Source organism: Aspergillus wentii, assembly GCF_001890725.1.
Source record: "Aspergillus wentii DTO 134E9 unplaced genomic scaffold ASPWEscaffold_6, whole genome shotgun sequence".
NCBI lineage: Eukaryota > Fungi > Ascomycota > Eurotiomycetes > Eurotiales > Aspergillaceae > Aspergillus > Aspergillus wentii.
In genome coordinates, this window is record NW_024467837.1 from 1,695,802 (window position 1) to 1,712,935 (window position 17,134).

The 17,134-nt window shown below is 49.3% G+C and overlaps 6 protein-coding genes across 6 annotated transcripts; 2 read left to right on the forward strand and 4 right to left on the reverse strand.

The window, feature by feature from the left end:
- Positions 1–346: 346 nt before the first annotated feature.
- Positions 347–2,141, reverse strand: ASPWEDRAFT_114702 (putative serine peptidase, family S28; the record flags this gene model as incomplete). The annotated part of the gene is made up of 3 exons (XM_040828514.1): positions 347–1,589; positions 1,637–1,851; positions 1,938–2,141. 3 exons carry the CDS (start codon positions 2,139–2,141, stop codon positions 347–349), a joined length of 1,662 nt encoding a protein of 553 aa, XP_040686913.1.
- A 3,128-nt stretch (positions 2,142–5,269) lies between these two features.
- rglA (putative rhamnogalacturonase B) lies at positions 5,270–7,470 on the forward strand (the record flags this gene model as incomplete). Its single annotated transcript, XM_040828606.1, has 12 exons — positions 5,270–5,525; positions 5,587–5,688; positions 5,738–5,859; positions 5,912–5,981; positions 6,034–6,109; positions 6,164–6,215; positions 6,270–6,481; positions 6,544–6,765; positions 6,825–7,071; positions 7,141–7,281; positions 7,334–7,390; positions 7,441–7,470. The coding sequence occupies 12 exons, from the start codon at positions 5,270–5,272 to the stop codon at positions 7,468–7,470; spliced, it is 1,587 nt and encodes a 528-aa protein (XP_040686914.1).
- Positions 7,471–7,600: 130 nt separating this feature from the next.
- ASPWEDRAFT_30338 (chlorohydrolase family protein) lies at positions 7,601–9,250 on the reverse strand (the record flags this gene model as incomplete). Its single annotated transcript, XM_040833390.1, has 2 exons — positions 7,601–8,919; positions 8,968–9,250. The coding sequence occupies 2 exons, from the start codon at positions 9,248–9,250 to the stop codon at positions 7,601–7,603; spliced, it is 1,602 nt and encodes a 533-aa protein (XP_040686915.1).
- Positions 9,251–10,038: 788 nt separating this feature from the next.
- Positions 10,039–13,281, reverse strand: ASPWEDRAFT_116118 (glycine decarboxylase subunit P; the record flags this gene model as incomplete). Its single annotated transcript, XM_040828635.1, has 2 exons — positions 10,039–10,094; positions 10,146–13,281. The coding sequence occupies 2 exons, from the start codon at positions 13,279–13,281 to the stop codon at positions 10,039–10,041; spliced, it is 3,192 nt and encodes a 1,063-aa protein (XP_040686916.1).
- A 958-nt stretch (positions 13,282–14,239) lies between these two features.
- On the reverse strand, positions 14,240–16,784 carry ASPWEDRAFT_43319 (putative phthalate transporter). Its single transcript, XM_040836000.1, has 9 exons — positions 16,165–16,784; positions 16,063–16,102; positions 15,878–16,006; positions 15,751–15,820; positions 15,655–15,702; positions 15,456–15,601; positions 15,186–15,403; positions 14,672–15,133; positions 14,240–14,611 (listed from the first exon to the last, which is right to left on the reverse strand). The coding sequence occupies exons 1-9, from the start codon at positions 16,389–16,391 to the stop codon at positions 14,488–14,490; spliced, it is 1,464 nt and encodes a 487-aa protein (XP_040686917.1). The 5' UTR covers positions 16,392–16,784; the 3' UTR covers positions 14,240–14,487.
- ASPWEDRAFT_43320 (uncharacterized protein) lies at positions 16,355–16,786 on the forward strand. Its single transcript, XM_040836001.1, has 2 exons — positions 16,355–16,400; positions 16,458–16,786. The coding sequence occupies exon 2, from the start codon at positions 16,503–16,505 to the stop codon at positions 16,764–16,766; it is 264 nt and encodes an 87-aa protein (XP_040686918.1). The 5' UTR covers positions 16,355–16,400; positions 16,458–16,502; the 3' UTR covers positions 16,767–16,786.
- The last annotated feature ends 348 nt before the right edge of the window (positions 16,787–17,134 follow it).

Here is a 17,134-nt window from a genome sequence, read left to right on the forward strand (position 1 = left end):
TCCATCCGACGATGAATGACGATGCCCACCTCGGTTGAGACACACGTGAGGCAGGGGAACCGGCTGCATTCACATTGCAGCGTGAAGTGTTGATCACGAAAAACTCCACCAACAAGCTGTTATTGGAAGATAAGCAACAAGAAGGGGACTCTATTTCGGTAGATCGCAAGCATGTATGAAAAGGGTTAGTGCCAACAAAATAAATCACAAGAAACGAAGATTTCTCCAGCCAACCATCTCGATCCTAACCGGGTTCTGGAGACGATCCCGCACCAAACCGGCCATCACTCCACACTGACATCAAATGGCCCAAACTATCTATCCACACCCTGATCCAGATTTCTGATTACGCTCGGCCCTTGAAGCACGACAGCCATCTCGTGAGAGCCTTGGTGAAAATACCCCGCGATATCGTACCGGGGATCGAGTTGAGCCGGAAGTCAAAGCAATGCTCCGAATCCTCCAGAATGTATCCGAATAGCGTATTCTCACTCGTCTGCACATCGCATTCCGGGATCTCGGTCGTGAATGAAATTCCCTGAGGTGCAATATCCTCGGTCGAGAGAGGCGACAGCGTTCTCCATGGGTCAAACTCCCCTCCGCTCCAGTACACATTGGATGGGCGCATTGTCCAGCCGCCGAAATCCGCATTGATGGAGTTGGCTTGAGGTTGCGATGGGAGAAGGTCACTCTCGGCAGCGCTGGAGAATACTCGGTTGCATATTTCTTGTTGGTACTCCAGGGTCTGATATTTGGACAGCAGCGAGTGAGGACCAACATTGTTGCTCTGAAAGTAACCCCATTCAGAGCAGTACTGCCAGGACCAGCTAATACCATTGGGATCAGAAGGGGGCTTGCCCAAATCACACGAAAGTGGAATTGACTCGTTTTGACCATTGCAGTTCGTATCACTGTTCAAGTTCACCAGCGGGATATAGACGGGCCACGATGCCCATCGCTCAGCGACGTACTTGCTTCCATAAATGGAAGCCAGTCCATCTGGACCTGCTGAGCTTTTCGTCTCCGGGTCATACTCGATATAGTCGCAAAAGGCCTCCAGACTTCCCTCATCTCCGCCGGTTCCGTAATTCTGGAAAAAATGGAAAATGCCTGCTAGACCCGCGGTAAAGTCCCCATTGGTGTTCTTTTCTGCACCTTCGCCTAAGAAAGCTTTCTTGATGGTAGCAGCTGTGTCGTTCTTGGACAACTGGTCGTCGATGTACTCCAACGCACTGTGAATATCCTTGGTGCAATTGTCGAACCCATACTTGTTCATCCCTCTGTAAACTTGGTCAAAATACATAGTCATGTTGACTCGAGCCTGAACAGGAGCCGATGAAGCAAATGCAGCATGGAAGACATCTGGGTATTCTTTGCGACTAAGGGCAGCGCGTATACCCGCATATGACCCACCAACCATGATCCATGGTGTCGATTTCGGTGTCACATCGACGTCGGGGTAAGCCTTGCTGCTGAAGTTCTGCGCTAGATAGGGGAGATCCGCCAAAGCTTGCCTCGTAGTATGATACTTGAAATGCTCCGGTGGCGTTTCCAGGCTTACAGGATAGGGAAGGGACTCCCCATAATACCTGTAACTTGTTAGCTGATGAATTCAAGGCAGTTGCTGGAGATGTACCTGTGCTCCCACCCAATTCCAAGCCCATGGAATTCCTCGAGCATATTTCTGAAGAATGACGACGTATTGGTCAAGTAAACTTTCGCCGTTTTCTCAGCATCCGCCTCCCCAACATCATATACAAAGACTGGTCCTCCTGGGACGTAGAAGTCTTCAGTTACCCAGTAGCGATTTTGGTAGGTGCCGACGGAGGAATCATTGTGGTCGATTGGGATCTGGTCACAAATTCAGCATCTGATGCATGTACAGAGAGCCGTCTAGTTGACCCAACTGTCCATGAGTGGTGAGTAGATGAACTTACTGTAGCATATTCCGTCGGAATATCAGAATCAATCGACTCGGATACCAATTTATGGAAAGCCTCACGGTCTTTCCATAACAGATTTGGGTCCACACCGAGCTGGGCGGATAGTTGTAACTCGTGTGCCAAAGGTTGCCTGGATAGCCCTATACCTGCAACACACTGCGATAGTAGGCCGACGACCACAACAGATGGTATGTACATATACATCCTGGAGTTGCTCTGACGAAGTGCAATTTCTTCGTTTCCAGCACATATAACCGGGCAATGAGGATGGAATGTACAAAACGAATGGCTTCAAGGAGGAAGAGATTGCCGCAGTTGGAAACTCAGGATACCAACACATGGTCATGTTGACGGTTATATACATGAGTGAACATGAGATTGGGTTGTTAGTCCTCGTGGATAGTACGGTTGCGTCCACAAGACTTGCTGCCGCTAGATGGATCTACCATCTGATTAAGCACGAGGCAAAAACCAAACAAATAAGACAAGGCTTCACTGCAGCCGAGACAGGGTTACCGTGTGCGGCAATATGTTGTGATTTCTCAATGCGTCTGTACTCTGTATATGTATTACGAACATATCGCGTGGGTCTGATGGCTTCGGCTTAGCAGGACAGAGATAAGGCTCGGGGCGTTCGACGGCTACAGGCAACGCTATAAAAAACCCCTAAGCATCCAGTCGGTGCTGCACTGCTGAGACGTCGGGTTGCCGCATGCCGAAAGGTGCCCGTCGATCATTGACCGTTGCGGCATGTCTGCTATAGCCCAGCCCCCCGAAGAAATCAGCGCTGTGTCTCTGTTTAAACATTGCTTAGTACAGTCTAAATTAGCGCTGACCTCTCCTCTTGATCTTGTTATCCTTATTTGGAATCAGCAGAAGAACAATCTCTTCGGAGTGCGGGGACAATAGGAATTTCGAAAGAAATCAGAGTGCGTCGATAGAGTATGCAGTTTCACACCAAATTAAATCGAGACAGGGATAATACAGTGTGCAGCATACACCGGAATCTGTATGTCTTGTGTCACCCAGGTGTTTATCTCGCGAGGATAAACAAAGCCATCGCCAAGAGGCCTAGAAAAACACTAGAACAATAGGTGAGAAGTCAGATATTATTCTTGGGCACAAATAGGATGACCTGTCACTATTGCCATCTGGCGACTAAATTTGGATCCAGGAACAGACCCTAATCCCACTCACCAGGAAGAAGATGGGGTGTTTCATGAAACCGCTGCCAGCCCCGAGACAGGGACGAGATGACACTTGCTATCAGGGGGCAGTGGGCTGGATGGAAAGATCGACGCAGCCAGCAACGAACCAAACACCGTATGCGTTCAAGGGGCAAATCCTAAGACTGGAGATTGCCAGGAAAGATTCCAAACATGCTGCGATGCTTTTGGGGGAGACGAAGGGGGAGACTGGAATGTGTCCTGCGCCTAATCGGGCTAGACAGGCCCCGTGACTCTTTGAGTGCGACACAACCAACAAAGAGAGACGTGAATCAGCATCATCTTCGATTCACAGGGGAATCAGCTGGATGAAATGGCAATTGAGAATGTGCAACACCCCTGATGTGATGGCCATCCGTCCTCTACTCGGTACTGTAGAGTGAGTCTTGGGATATCCCCTTACTGCTGACTGCTTTGCTGAGGGGAAAGATTAACAGAGCTCCAGGTTAATCCAGTACAAAGCCTAATGATATTCTGGCTGTGTTGACCGTAATTCGCTGCTATCTCCAACAAGCAAGGAAACAAGTCACGGTTGAACTGAGATCATTGGAATGCTGCGCCTATCAGTTGACGTCCTACCTCGACCGGTTGGAAGTGGCACATTGCAAAGATATCGATGTCACTGATGATACAGCCTCGTTTGTTGTGCGAAAATATAGGCTAGTGTTTGATATTACCATGATTTGGTTGCTGTGATGCACAGGCCTAATTGGAACGTGATTTGGACTGCTTAAACAACCATAGTGGGTTTGAACCCATGGAGGAATAAAAAGTGTGACAAAAAGACGCCTTGAACATGCATTTACTGCGAGGGACTGTGCGACTTGCACACGTTCCTGGAATGTATCAATCCCCAAAGATATGGGAGAGTCGCCCACAGAGGTGCTATCTGATTGGTTTAGGATAAACCAGGAGTCTCTCTTTCAAGATATCGCACCCAAGGGAAAGTATTTACTCTGAACAAGAATTACCCATCGCTTTGTCAGTCGTGCAACTGGTTTACTGGATACGCACCGGGTAATTGGGGTTGACTACGTGCTTGTCTCGAGTGTTCTTCAGAAAGCAACAAAAGACTCCGTTGTTTTGGACGTCCCCAAGCAGAATTTTGATTTGCTATGTCTGAAAGACCAGGTGTTCTTTTTGCTTTGCTGCTTGACAACTCAATTGCTCCTGCTGGTACTTTTACCCGAATTAACTCCGACATGGATTGATATAGACTCATGTCGAGAAAATGCACTATTTATTTTGGAATATTTGTTTCTTGAAAAGCGTTTTGGACACATTGAACTGAAGCATACTACTGCTATACCGGGGCCCACTGATGGTGTTTCACAATCGAACCACCTCGACTCTAAGCAACAGGTGTGTTTCCAAAATATTTAGTCACCTTGGCAGCTTGACATAGCGAAAATGTACCATTCATTTTGCTCAAAGGTGTGAAGAAATAAATTCTTCACGGCAAAATTGCAGAGGCCCCATTATTGCTAGACTGGGAATGAACAGGGTCGGTTCGGCTACCCGTCGCGAATGTATCCGACAATAGATTGCTCGATTAAATATGGTGATTTTCGAGTCATGACGATCCTTGATACTTTTGATGAAAGCGTGCTCCGATCCCGGGATGTGGTTGGGATCAAGTGCTGGCGAGTGCAAAACTGCAAATGCTGAAACCGCCATGCGATGTACCTGAATACAACAGCCAAAGGCCAAGAAACTCCTGCTTGGCTCTTCGGAGGAGACTCCTGTATGGCGCCCCCGCATGAACTCCGTATTAAATGCGGATCCTACTAAGGACGCTGTTGCTTGCTAGCGCCGGTTGTCACAGTCCGTCCACCATCGAGCTGAGACTGTTATATTGCGGTGGCATTGAGATTGGTGGAACTTGATGCAAAGTCCAGGGCCCAGGTCTTCAAAAGAACAATTTAATATAACAAGGGATGAAATGGGTGTGATATCGGATTCATTTTGTCCTCCACCGGCTTCGCTTGCGCCGAAGAAGCAACAATGATCATGAAATCCATTTAAAGCCATTGACGGTCCACAGACTGTTGGTCAATTCCTTTCTTTCATCAGTTGTAGCCCCTCAAAACCCTAGACACCATGTTTTCGAGATCTTGGACTGCCCTATCTCTGCCCCTCTGGGTCAGAGTCGCCTCTGCGGCCTTTGGACTCACAACCAATGATGGTTCCTACGTGGTTGATGCGGGATCACCAAACCCACTCAAATTCACGGTGGATCGCTCGAGCTGCGATATCACGTCGATCAATTTCTATGGCTCCGAGCTTCAGTATTCAGGCAAAGGATCTCACATCGGCTCAGGTCTCGGAAGTGCAACGGTTTCTGCTACTGAAAGTGGTGAGTTACCCTGTTAGAAAATCGCAGAAGACTTTGTGCTAACAAGTTATTTTTGCCAAAGGCGACTATATAAAAGTAACATGTGAGACGGATACCTTGATTCAGTACTTTGTAGTCCACAGTGGCGACCCTATCATCCATATGGCGACTTACACTACTGCGGGTGCGTATTCTCCGTTTTGAAAGCCGAACAAAATCTAATGCCTATATAGAGCCTTCCATTGGCGAGCTGAGATTCATCGCTCGTCTTAACTCTGAATTGCTGCCCAATGAAGAGCCCTTTGGTGACGTTTCCACCACGTCCGGCGGCACAGCCATCGAGGGCTCTGACGTGGTAAGTGGCATTCGCGATTAGAATTTGAACATGCTGTCTGACAAGATCATAGTTCAACGTTGGTGGGGAGACCCGTAGCAAGTTCTACTCCAGCCAGCGATTCATCGATGACCAGAGACACTGTAAGATGACCGATGAATTCCTTCAAAGCACTGATGTACTAACTTTTACAAGGTATTGCCGGAGATGCCCATCGCGTTTGCATGATCCTTAACCAATATGAGACTTCTTCTGGTGGCCCATTCCACCGGTGAGTATATCTATGAGCAATAACCTACATCGTAGTGTGCTAATCTTGTCTAAGTGACATCAACTCCAACAACGGCGGGGACTATAATGCTCTTTACTGGTACATGGTAAGATTAGAAAGATACTGAAAGGAATTATTGCATAATGCTCACGAATAAAAGAACTCTGGCCACGTTCAGACCGAATCCTTCCGCCAAGGACTCCACGGCCCATACTCTATGTACTTCAGTCGCAGTGGAACACCCAGCACCGACATTGACACTTCCTTCTTCGCGGACCTCGATATCAAGGGCTACGTTGCTGCAGCTGACAGAGGAACTGTATCTGGAACCGCATCTGGCGCTGACTCTAGCTTTAAATGGGTGGTGCACTGGTAAGACAGTCAAACTACACGGAATACGGATATCCGGTGTTTGCTAACATTCATTTAACCAGGTACAACGATGATGCACAGTACTGGACATACACAGCCTCTGGTGGCAGCTTCACATCCCCTGCAATGAAGCCCGGCACCTACACAATGGTGTACTACCAAGGCGAATACAAGGTCGCAGAGACCGAAGTGACCGTCAAGGCCGGATCAAAGACCAGCCAAAATATCTCCGGATCCGTGAAGACCGGAACTACCATTTTCAAAATTGGCGACTGGGACGGACAGTATGTCCCCTACACCCATTGACAGAACTTGAAATATAAAAACATCTAACACCATTTAGACCAACAGGCTTCCGCAACGCAGAGAACCAACTGCACATGCACCCCTCCGATTCGCGCATGTCTAGCTGGGGCCCTCTCACGTACACCGTGGGCAGCTCCGAGTTGACCGATTTCCCCATGGCAATTTTCAAGTCCTCCAATTCACCCGTGACTATCAAGTTCACAGCGGCTTCCTCGCAGACAGGAGCTGCCACTTTAAGAATTGGAACGACCCTTTCTTTCGCTGGCGGCCGTCCCCAGGCCACGGTGCGTTACCCCGAATGAAACATGTCATACACGGGATACAAGAAGACAAAAGCTGACCGATAAATACAGATCAATGACTACACCGGAAAGGCACCATCTGCCCCGACAAACCTCAACTCCCGGGGCGTCACCCGTGGTGCCTATCGGGGCTATGGTGAAGTCTACGATGTTTCGATTCCGGAAGGGACTATTGTTGAAGGATCTAACACGGTTCGTACCGAGAAAGCTTGTTGACCAGCTGAATTGTGCTAACGAGTTGCAGATCACGATTGAAGTTCTCTCTGGAAGCAGTGGCGATGAGTTCCTTAGCCCTAACTTTGTAAGTGGTTCTGATACTCAAGTTAAAACATGAAGCTGACTGTTTTATAGGTCTTTGACTGCGTTGAGCTTTTCCAGTAAGTAGCAGTGAGCTGCGACGGGGAAAGTATGAAGACCAAGGAACCAGGAAACAGCAACCAATATGTAAATTATGTATTCGGTGATTTGAGGATATGAGCTACCTAGGAATAATACAAACCATTTATCTTCATTACCTCATATATCCACCAGACCTAACAACCCACCCAGCAAGAAGTAACCCAGCCCCAAAAGCAGTCATAATAGACTTGCTTTTCCAGATGGATGTAAGACCCTCCAAACAATCCCCATCAACATCAACATCACGTCGACTATGTACCAGTTTCCCAAGAACCCACACAGACTTGACATTCCGATCACTTCCAGTCCACACCCACTTGTGAACCTTCTCAGACCAAGACTCCCACCCAAACACATCAACACTGCCGACTGTCTTTGTCCCGTCCCATCCCACAGAACTAGCTGGGTAACCGAGCTGAATCAGTTGTGCATCCCAGGACATCCCGAGATCGAACCCGCCGATTTCATTGGCCATATCCACGACTGCGGCACCGCCTCGTGTAGCGAGGTAGAGACCGTCTTCCACGCTGAGTATTTGGCTTTGACTTTCGTCTTTCTTTCCCTCCTCGTCGCTGGGTACGGTGTGTGGGAGTAGCCGCGAGACGAGAAGTGCTTGACGCACCGCTTCGAGGATACTAGGGCTATATCCGCCGCTAGTGTCTGTTCCAAGACCAACGGTGATGCCGGAATCAAGTAACCGGCGAACAGGACATAGCCCGGATCCCAAGGCGGAGTTGGAAGCAGGACAGTGCGAAATTTTCGACTGGCGGGATTGAATGAGTGTTCGTTCGGCTTTGGTGAGATGTACGCCGTGAGCGAGGATAGTGCGAGGGGTGAGGAGGTTGAAGCGGTCGTAGACGTCTGCGTAGTTCTTGCTCTCTGGGAAGAGCTTGTGGACGAGGGATATTTCGTCTTTGTTTTCTGAGATGTGGGTTTGGATGTGTAGAGGTGGGCTGTACGATGCAGCGAGCTGGCCTAGGTTTTTCATTGCGGTGGTTGAGCAGCTTGGGGCGAAACGAGGTGTGATGATGGGTTTGACGAGGCTTCCGAACGGGTCGATGGTGTGGATGTGTGAGATTGTAGTCTGGGTGGCTGATAGGGATTCCTCGGGGGAAGCGTCACGGTAGTAATCTGGACAGATGTCTGGATTGTCCATGCAGACGCGGCCGATGAGGGCTCTTTGGCCTCGTTCGAGACAGAGGTCTGCTAGAGCATTCGTCGCCGGAACGTGGATGGTTGCAAAATAAGCAGCACATGTAGTGCCATGCGCGAGAGTGCGCGAGACGACCTGGTTGTAGATTTTCCTGGCGCTGGAAATAGACTTTCCAAAAGAACTTTCCAGAGGAAATGTATATGTTTGCAACCAGTCAAGAAGAGTAGACGACCCAAAGAGACCCGAATTGGGATATTGCGAAGCATGAATATGCGTATCTGATAATTGTCAGTTCAGCCTATCAGAGCTCAAGCTTCACCACTCACCAATAAACCCCGGAAAGAAGAACTCATTCTGATCCTCCCTTGCGATGATTACTTTGACACTCGAGATGGACTTCTTGTTCTCGCCATTATCCAGCACCCATTCCTTCTTCTCGATCAGCGCTTGGAGATCACCCTCATCTCGAACATTCCAGTCGAATCCCTTGATCAGGCCATCATATCCCACCCAAAGGGCACCGTGATGGATCGAAAGTTCATGCTTTCCATCTGCAGGTGTCCGTGGAAGATCAATAAAGGTACCAAAGAACAGAGTATATGCCGCCATGTTGGGTATCGATGTAAACAAACAACAAGAATTAATCGCGAAAGTAAGGATGACACAGATGATAACCAGACAGCAGGATACAATAGAATACAAAAGTAGGATAATGCGTATATCTTCAAATGTGCTCACTCGATCTCAAAGAACTGGTATATGGATAGGGCCTCCCTTGAACACACCGCTTGTATTATCGACAAACACACCGTCTGCAGTATATGATCTCAGCCGACGAGTGACACGCAAATGCAATTCAAATATCGTCAATCGAAGCAGCAGCACACTTTAACGGGACCTATACCAATATATAAGCCGGTCTCGCTGGCCAGCTGAGGTTTGTTGTAGCTGAAAGCCAGCGGTCCCAAAAGGAGCCCGGGATCATCCGGTGGGGGCACTGGTATCCCACCAATCAGCGTGCTTTGCTTCTCCATGCATCGGCCGGCTCCGAGACCGCCGAGACTCCGATAAGACCAAAAGGGCTTAGCGTATTATAGACCAGATGGGGATTCAAAGACCAGATAAGTAGAGTTTACTTTTCAGGACAACTTGATATAGAATAGATTTATTTATATACAGAATCTAGTTTGAACAGGTATGAATATTCTTGTCATTTTCCGACTATCTAGTCGTCTTAATTATAATATGAATCGAGGAAGATGGCAGGAGACTGCCATCGAAAACAATAAAACGCCCCCAATGTCTAATGTTGAATCTCGCTTTAAAAATCATTCATCATGACTCAGAATGCCAATCCAAGAGTGTTGAAAATCATTAATGAAGCATGGGTATCATATCTACTCCGAGTCCTCGACAGGTCCGCAGGTGCAGAAAAGGTTTTGATCACCGTAGGCTGTGCATCGTTAGCTTGGCTCTTTCATTATAATCGGGAGTAATAACTTACCATCATCCACTCGAGTCACCGAAGGCCAGAACTTCTTCTCCAAAAGGTAAGGCAAGGGGTATGCCGCCGCCTCACGCGCGTAGGGGCGGTTCCACTCGCTGGAAAGAAGGTCCCGTTGGGTGTGCGGTGACATCTTGAGAACATTGCCTTCGCGGGGCTGCTCGCCGCTCTCTACGGCAGCAATCTCCTGGCGGATCGAGATCAGAGCATCACAGAATCGGTCAAGTTCAGCCTTGTTCTCCGACTCTGTTGGCTCGATCATCAGGGTGTTGGAGACGGGCCACGACATGGTTGGGGCGTGGAATCCGTAATCCTGGAGACGCTTGGCGATATCAATGGCTTCCACACCGCAGGTTTCCTTGAACTTGCGAACATCGAGAATGAACTCGTGCGCGCAGCGGCCGTTGTCGTTGGTGTAGAGGATAGGGTAGTGGGGCTTCAAGCGGGAGAGGATGTAGTTGGCGTTGAGCAGAGTGATCTTGGTGGCGTGGGTGAGACCCTTGGAGCCCATCATGTTGATATAGTTGAAGGTGATTGGCAGGATGCTAGCGCTACCCCATGGGGCGGCACTGATCGGCGGGGATGAAGTCTCGCCGCGCTTGGACTGGAGGTACTCGCTGGTTGGGTGGGATGGGAGGTAGGGGCGCAGGTGCTCAGCAACACCGATGGGGCCGACACCAGGGCCACCACCACCGTGGGGGATACAGAAGGTCTTGTGCAAGTTCAAGTGGCACACATCAGCACCAATCTCACCAGGAGAGCACAGTCCGATCTGAGCATTCATGTTCGCGCCATCCATATAGACCTGACCACCATGCTGGTGAACGATGTCACAGGCTTCCTTGACACCGGGCTCATAAACACCGAAGGTGCTGGGGTAGGTGATCATAATGGCAGCCAGTTCATCCTTGTGCTTCTCGCACTTGGCCTTGAGGTCTGCAAGGTCCAAGTTGCCGTTCTTCATGTCGCACTTGATGGTAACGACACGCATGCCTGCCATAGCAGCACTGGCGGGGTTCGTTCCGTGGGCGGAAACAGGGATCAAGCAAATGTTGCGGTTCGATCCCTGAGCCTCCTGGTACTTCTTGATAACTCGGAGACCAGCAAACTCACCCTGGGCACCAGAGTTTGGTTGAACAGTAATCTCTGCCATGCCGGTGATGTCTGCAAGTTGCTGCTCCAGGTCGTCGATCATTTGAGTGTACCCCTTGGCCACGTCTGCGGGCATGAATGGGTGCATCTGTGAGAATTCGGGCCACGAGACGGGAATCATCTCGGAAGTCGCATTGAGCTTCATGGTGCAAGAGCCTAGGGGAATCATCGAGTGTGCTAGCGACAGGTCCTTCGATTCCAGGTGATGGATGTAGCGGAGCATCTCTGTCTCCGAGTGGTGGGTGTTGAAGACAGGGTGGGTCAAGTAAGGAGATGTGCGCTCCAGGCTGGCAGGAATGGGAGCGATACCGAGGTTCTCATCCAAGACAACCTCGCCCTTGGAGGCATGGGTTGCGAAAACCTGGAGGATTCCCTTGACCTCGTCACGGCCGGTGATTTCGTCCAAAGAGATACCAACCTTGTTAGGCGAGACACGGCGCAGGAAGATCGACTGTGCGCGAGCAGCGCTAATGATAGCATCCGCTTCCAGGCTGTCCGAAAGCTCAACGGTAACGGTGTCAAAAACAGCACCACCATCAGTGGTGTTAGTTCGGATAGGGGCGTTGAAACCCAAGGCAGCAAGCTTCTCGCGAAGTGTTGCGGTCATGGACATGACCCGCTGGGCAATGCCCTTCAATCCGGTGGGTCCGTGGTAGACGGCGTACATGGCGCTCATGTTTGCAAGAAGGGCCTGGGCTGTGCAAATGTTGCTGGTGGCTTTCTCACGACGAATGTGCTGTTCTCTAGTTTGCAGAGCAAGTCTCAGGGCACGGTTACCCAAACGGTCCTTGGACACACCCACGACACGACCGGGAACCTTACGCTTGTACTTGTCAGCACAAGCGAAGAAGGCGGCGTGAGGTCCACCATAGCCCATGGGAACACCAAATCTCTGGGCATTTCCAAATGCAATGTCGGCGCCAAATTCTCCTGGTGCCTTGAGGACAGTCAAGGCCAGCAAATCGGTGGCCACACTGAAAGTGCCACCAGCGCCGTGGATTGTTTCACCCAAGGACTGGAAATCATAGATACCACCTTCGGTGTCAGGGTACTGAGCGAGGACACCGATCAGGTTGTCGCCCTGTTCCTTGACCAGCTTGAAGTCATCCGCCAAGATATCACCAACAACCAGATTGATGCCGAATCCCTCCGCACGGGACTGCATCACAGCAAGAGTTTGAGGGTGGCAAAGGTGGGAGACAACGAAAGCCTTGCCGGGCTTCTTTTGTCTGGGAAGAGGTAGACTGGCCAAAGACATAGTCATGGCCTCTGCGGCCGCAGTAGCCTCATCCAAAACCGAGGCGTTGGCAAAAGGCAAGCCAGTAAGGTCCGCGGTCAAGGTCTGGAAGTTCAGTAGAGATTCCAAACGACCTTGGCTAATCTCCGGCTGGTAAGGAGTGTAGCTGGTGTACCAGGCTGGGTTCTCCAGAATGTTGCGGAGGATAACTGGGGGAACCTTAGTGGGATAGTAGCCACTGCCGATGTATGTCTTGCCCGAAACATCAATTTGCTTCCGATATGTCTCCAACGCCTTAAGCATGTCCGTCTCTCCAAGACCATCGTGCACACTGTCTCGGTACAGATTAATGTCGGCATTGAGGGGGGAAACGTGCAAATCCTTCTTGGAAAGGATGTCTGCCGGAAGGACCTCCTTGACGAATTCGTCTAGCGATGCTACGGGAGGGTCGAGAGTGGCGAGCATCTGCTCTGCAGCGTCTGGCGATGGGCCAATGTGACGTCTGGGGAAAGTATCGAGGGGCTGGAAGGCATCGCGGGGGTGAGAATCACCGTGATCGGCAAGGGAGCTGGTGTAAACCGTCCGTTGCGAAGTCTGCTTCTGCTGTGCGGCTATCGTCAAGCACCGTCGGGTGGCATTGAACGACGGAGAAGCTTTCCGGAAAGCAATTGGCGAAGGAGAAATGTGAAGGCGCGTACGGAGAGCCAGCTGGCGAGTGCCGCGCAGGGCGCACCAGGACGCAGCCATACTGGAGAATAGGGAAAAGTTCCAGTGGACTGGAACGGAGATGGCGGGCGAGGCCAAAAGATAGGAATGACGTCTGTATAGTTCTGCGGGGAGGATTGAAGCAGAAAGCCCAACACAAGAACACAGGAGGATGTAAAAAGGAGGAGAGGGAAATTGAGCGAAAAGACGGGATAAAAGACTTAATAAGAAGGGCCAGACGAAAATTGAGGCCGAGATCATTCCTGATCGTTGCCGTCGCTGCTGCACTTGTCCGACACGAAAACCGCGGGCGATACGGGAAACTGCGTCAAAAGGCCCCGATAACGCTGTGCTCCGGCCAATCAGAGGGCGGACTGCCCCGCGGTGCCACTCACACAGACAAAGGCGGAGAACTGATAACGATAAGGGCGGAGGGTTTCCCGCGGGAAAGTGAGTTTGTGGCTCCACGGAGCGGATATTCGTTTCTTTTGGAAGAAATTTCTCGATGTGAATGGATCGGAGATTTCATTTGAATATTCCAGGTTCTATGGAGGGACGATAGACAGCAAGAAGTTCCCCAGACTCTATTGTCCAGGCCTGCAGCAGAAGACGGATGATCAAAAGCATGGGCCATTGGCAGCGCAGTCCGACACCGCTAGACGTTTCTTATCTCGCACTGGCCATTACTATTACTTGTGACTCTAATTGGAGATTTACCTCGGCTTTATTATATAGACAATTAGACATCTCTGATGGAATCATTAGACTGAGAATATAGATATATTCTATGCTGTATGAATAGAATCAACATGAACTTGGTGTTGATACCTTCATGTCAGTATGATATCACTGCCATGCTGCAATATATTATCCGCATAAAAAGCCTGAATGTCACTACAAAGTAGAGCTCTATTCTAACATCGTGGACACTACTTTGTAAAATGCTTTAAAATGCATCAATCGTCACTAAATAATAGAAATGGGAATGTAATTTCTTCGTCTGCCTTTTAGAAGGGCTTCAAATAAGCTATTTGCACATGACCAGACGCGTTCTTGTCTGCCTCATCATCACCAAACACTACGGGTAGTTTAGTCTCTAGACTTATCTTCTGTTAAGTGTTTTGAAATATCTCAAATTAAAATATACTATCATGACTTGCTGACAATGACACGACCACTGCAGTGGCGACATGATCTCATATGATTTCATCTTGAAGAAAACCTTGAGCTTCCACCAAAAGCCTAAGCTCAGATAGTATAGCGAAATTCGGCGGATCCTTCGATTATACGCTTTCCACGGTCTGCCTGCCTATTGCAATACCGAAACCACAAGCTCAAAATAGCGACGATGATCAGAATAAGGATGTTGCATCTGCAGAATTTAGCAAAGTTCTAGAAGAAGTTAATTCGCCGCCATGAAGAGAAAACTCACATAATGGTCGTATACATTCCTGGCCGGTAACCAGGAGCATCCTGTGATCGAAACACCAAGCTGCTTGCAATACCCCCAATGCCACCAAACCCGACTAGTGTAGCACTTGATAGAGCGCGAGTCCATTGGCCTCGAACGTTGTTGGCTTGGTAGGCCATGCAAGCGGGGATATTTGCATTGGCTCCAGCCGTGCTCAAGAAAACGCCAACGTATCGGGCAGCATTACCCTTGGCAAATCCCATCATGGGAAGACCAATGATGCAAATCAAGGCGTTGAAGACCAGAATTGCACCGCGCACGCGGTACTTGTCACCTACCCAGGCCGTGCCGAACATTACAATACCAGCGAAGCCAAAAGGAGGCGCAACAAGGCATTGAGAAGCACCGATCCCATATCCCATGCCCTCCCGGAGGATAATGGGAAGGAAATAAGCTATGGCATATGTGACAGTAGTGATGCAGCTGATGGACGTTAGCTATCTTCTGTCCTGTGGCGATTTTGTATACAACCTACAAGAAAATCATTGCAAACCCCCAGATTTTGAGGTCCAGAGCAGGCGAGAAGAAGCGTTTGAAAGTGAAAGGTTCCGAGTCACCATCAGATCGATCTCGGTTGATACGACGGATAACGAATGCGCACTCTCTCTCGTTGAGGAACTTCCACGACTTATGCGCTTTGTCCGGAAAGTCAACGAGGAAGACGAATGTCAGCAAACCTATTGCGCCTGTGATCTATTGGAAACATTAGTTCTTCCGTTTATCTGCCTTGAATCGGATTACTCACAACTCCCTCGAGGATGAAGATCCAGCTCCAGCCCCCGAGTCCATGGGCTCCTCCCAGTTGCATTAGCCCGAATGCTAGGATTCCAGACAAAGCCGATGCAACGCATCCAATGAGATAGAAGATTGAGAAGCGTTTTTGGACGTCAACTATTATGATCAGTTCCTAGCAATGTCGGATCTCATAAGATTGCTCAACTTACACCGGGCGTACCAGGATGAAAGAAGGTACACGCATGCGGGAAAATATCCTAACGAGGATTAGGAATATGACCATGAGTAACGGTATGTGACCTTACCTGCTTCCAAAAGACCAAGAAGTATACGACACACGAGCATTTGCTTCCAGTCTTTTGTAAAACCCATTCCCTTTGATTTATAGTATTAGAATGGAAACTCTTCAAAAAATGGACTAGGACAACATACAATCATGATCGCAGCCCAGCTTACAATGATACTGCCCAGGAATATGGTAGGTCCCAGCTTTCTGGTGATTATCGTCATGGGAGGCTGGAATATAACATAGGGAACGAAGAAGATGAGAACAACGACGGACTGTTCAGCCGTTAGTGGATGAACGCTCACTACCTGGTAGTGATGATGAGACTGACATATCGCGATCCAACGTCTAGCTCAAGGGCCTCTTTCATGCTATCAAGCAGTTAGCGACCCACACAGTGAGCTGAAATAATCTCAAAATTCCATCGACATACCCTGCCACAACTGCCATACTGAGGTTTGTCCTGTCCATCAGAGAAATACAATATGCCAGACCAGTCATCGTGACCAAACGTCGGTCAATGCGATGAATGATCTTGCGTTGCTCTGCCGGAGTGAACTCTTCATCTTCATTATCGTCAACAACATTCTCAGCTGTAGGTTTCTCGATATCTTCAATTCGATCCTGGCTAGCGCGCTTCTCGCTGTTCGTGGGTGACATGACGGGATTCTGAATTCTCAGCAACAGAACCCTTGATGAACTAGGAGGAAAACGAGAAAAACAGACATGGGGAAGTCGACATTATCTAGGGGCTAGCGTTCCAGGGTAAATATGTCGCCTGCCATGGATAAAACGCTAGTAGTCCTGCTAGCAAAGATCTCTGGCGTCTGTCAAACGAAAGTACATTGCCCCTCCCTCATAGCTGCATATCGGCAGAAAAAGCCACACAATCCACCGGAAGCTCAGCTGATTCGACCAGACCGCGACATTACCAAAGACTCCCACAGAGCAACAATCAGAATAGCCGGGCGAGTTTGTCAAACTGCCTCGGAGATGGCCACAAAAACAGCGTGTAAGGACAAAGACCCACGATGATACCCCGGATTTGGCGATAGAAATGCGGGGGAGTGGCGGGTGGAGAGACGATCCTGAGATAGAATGAATGCGGGGATGGAAGAGGTCTGACATCAAGACACGCACTTGGCAGCTTGGCAAGGAGTGCGTTACATTCGAATGCCCATTCCCAGTTTTACGAGTTTTTATCGTTGCTAAACAGGTGGCTGGCAGAGTTCACCACATCCGAGTCTATCGACCGGCCCAGATGGTGTATACGGCTTAGTTTAATCTTGGTTTCACGCGTGCATCGAATGAGATTTGTTTCTCGACTTCCGGGGAATTCTTTTGAAAGGCACATTTGAGTTTTCATTCGATGGAACAAGATTATTAGAGTCAATTGGTGCGAA

Bases quoted from the DNA above. Each gene is read 5' to 3' on its own strand.
- ASPWEDRAFT_43319 (XM_040836000.1), bottom strand. From the start codon at position 16,391: ATGTCACCCACGAACAGCGAGAAGCGCGCTAGCCAGGATCGAATTGAA. The intron at 15,703-15,750 runs GTAAGGTCACAT...AATCCTCGTTAG, and splicing joins TCTTGGTCTTTTGGAAGCAG to GATATTTTCCCGCATGCGTG. The intron at 15,134-15,185 runs GTAGGTTGTATA...AACGTCCATCAG, and splicing joins GGGTTTGCAATGATTTTCTT to CTGCATCACTACTGTCACAT.
- ASPWEDRAFT_43320 (XM_040836001.1), top strand. From the start codon at position 16,503: ATGTCGCCTGCCATGGATAAAACGCTAGTAGTCCTGCTAGCAAAGATC.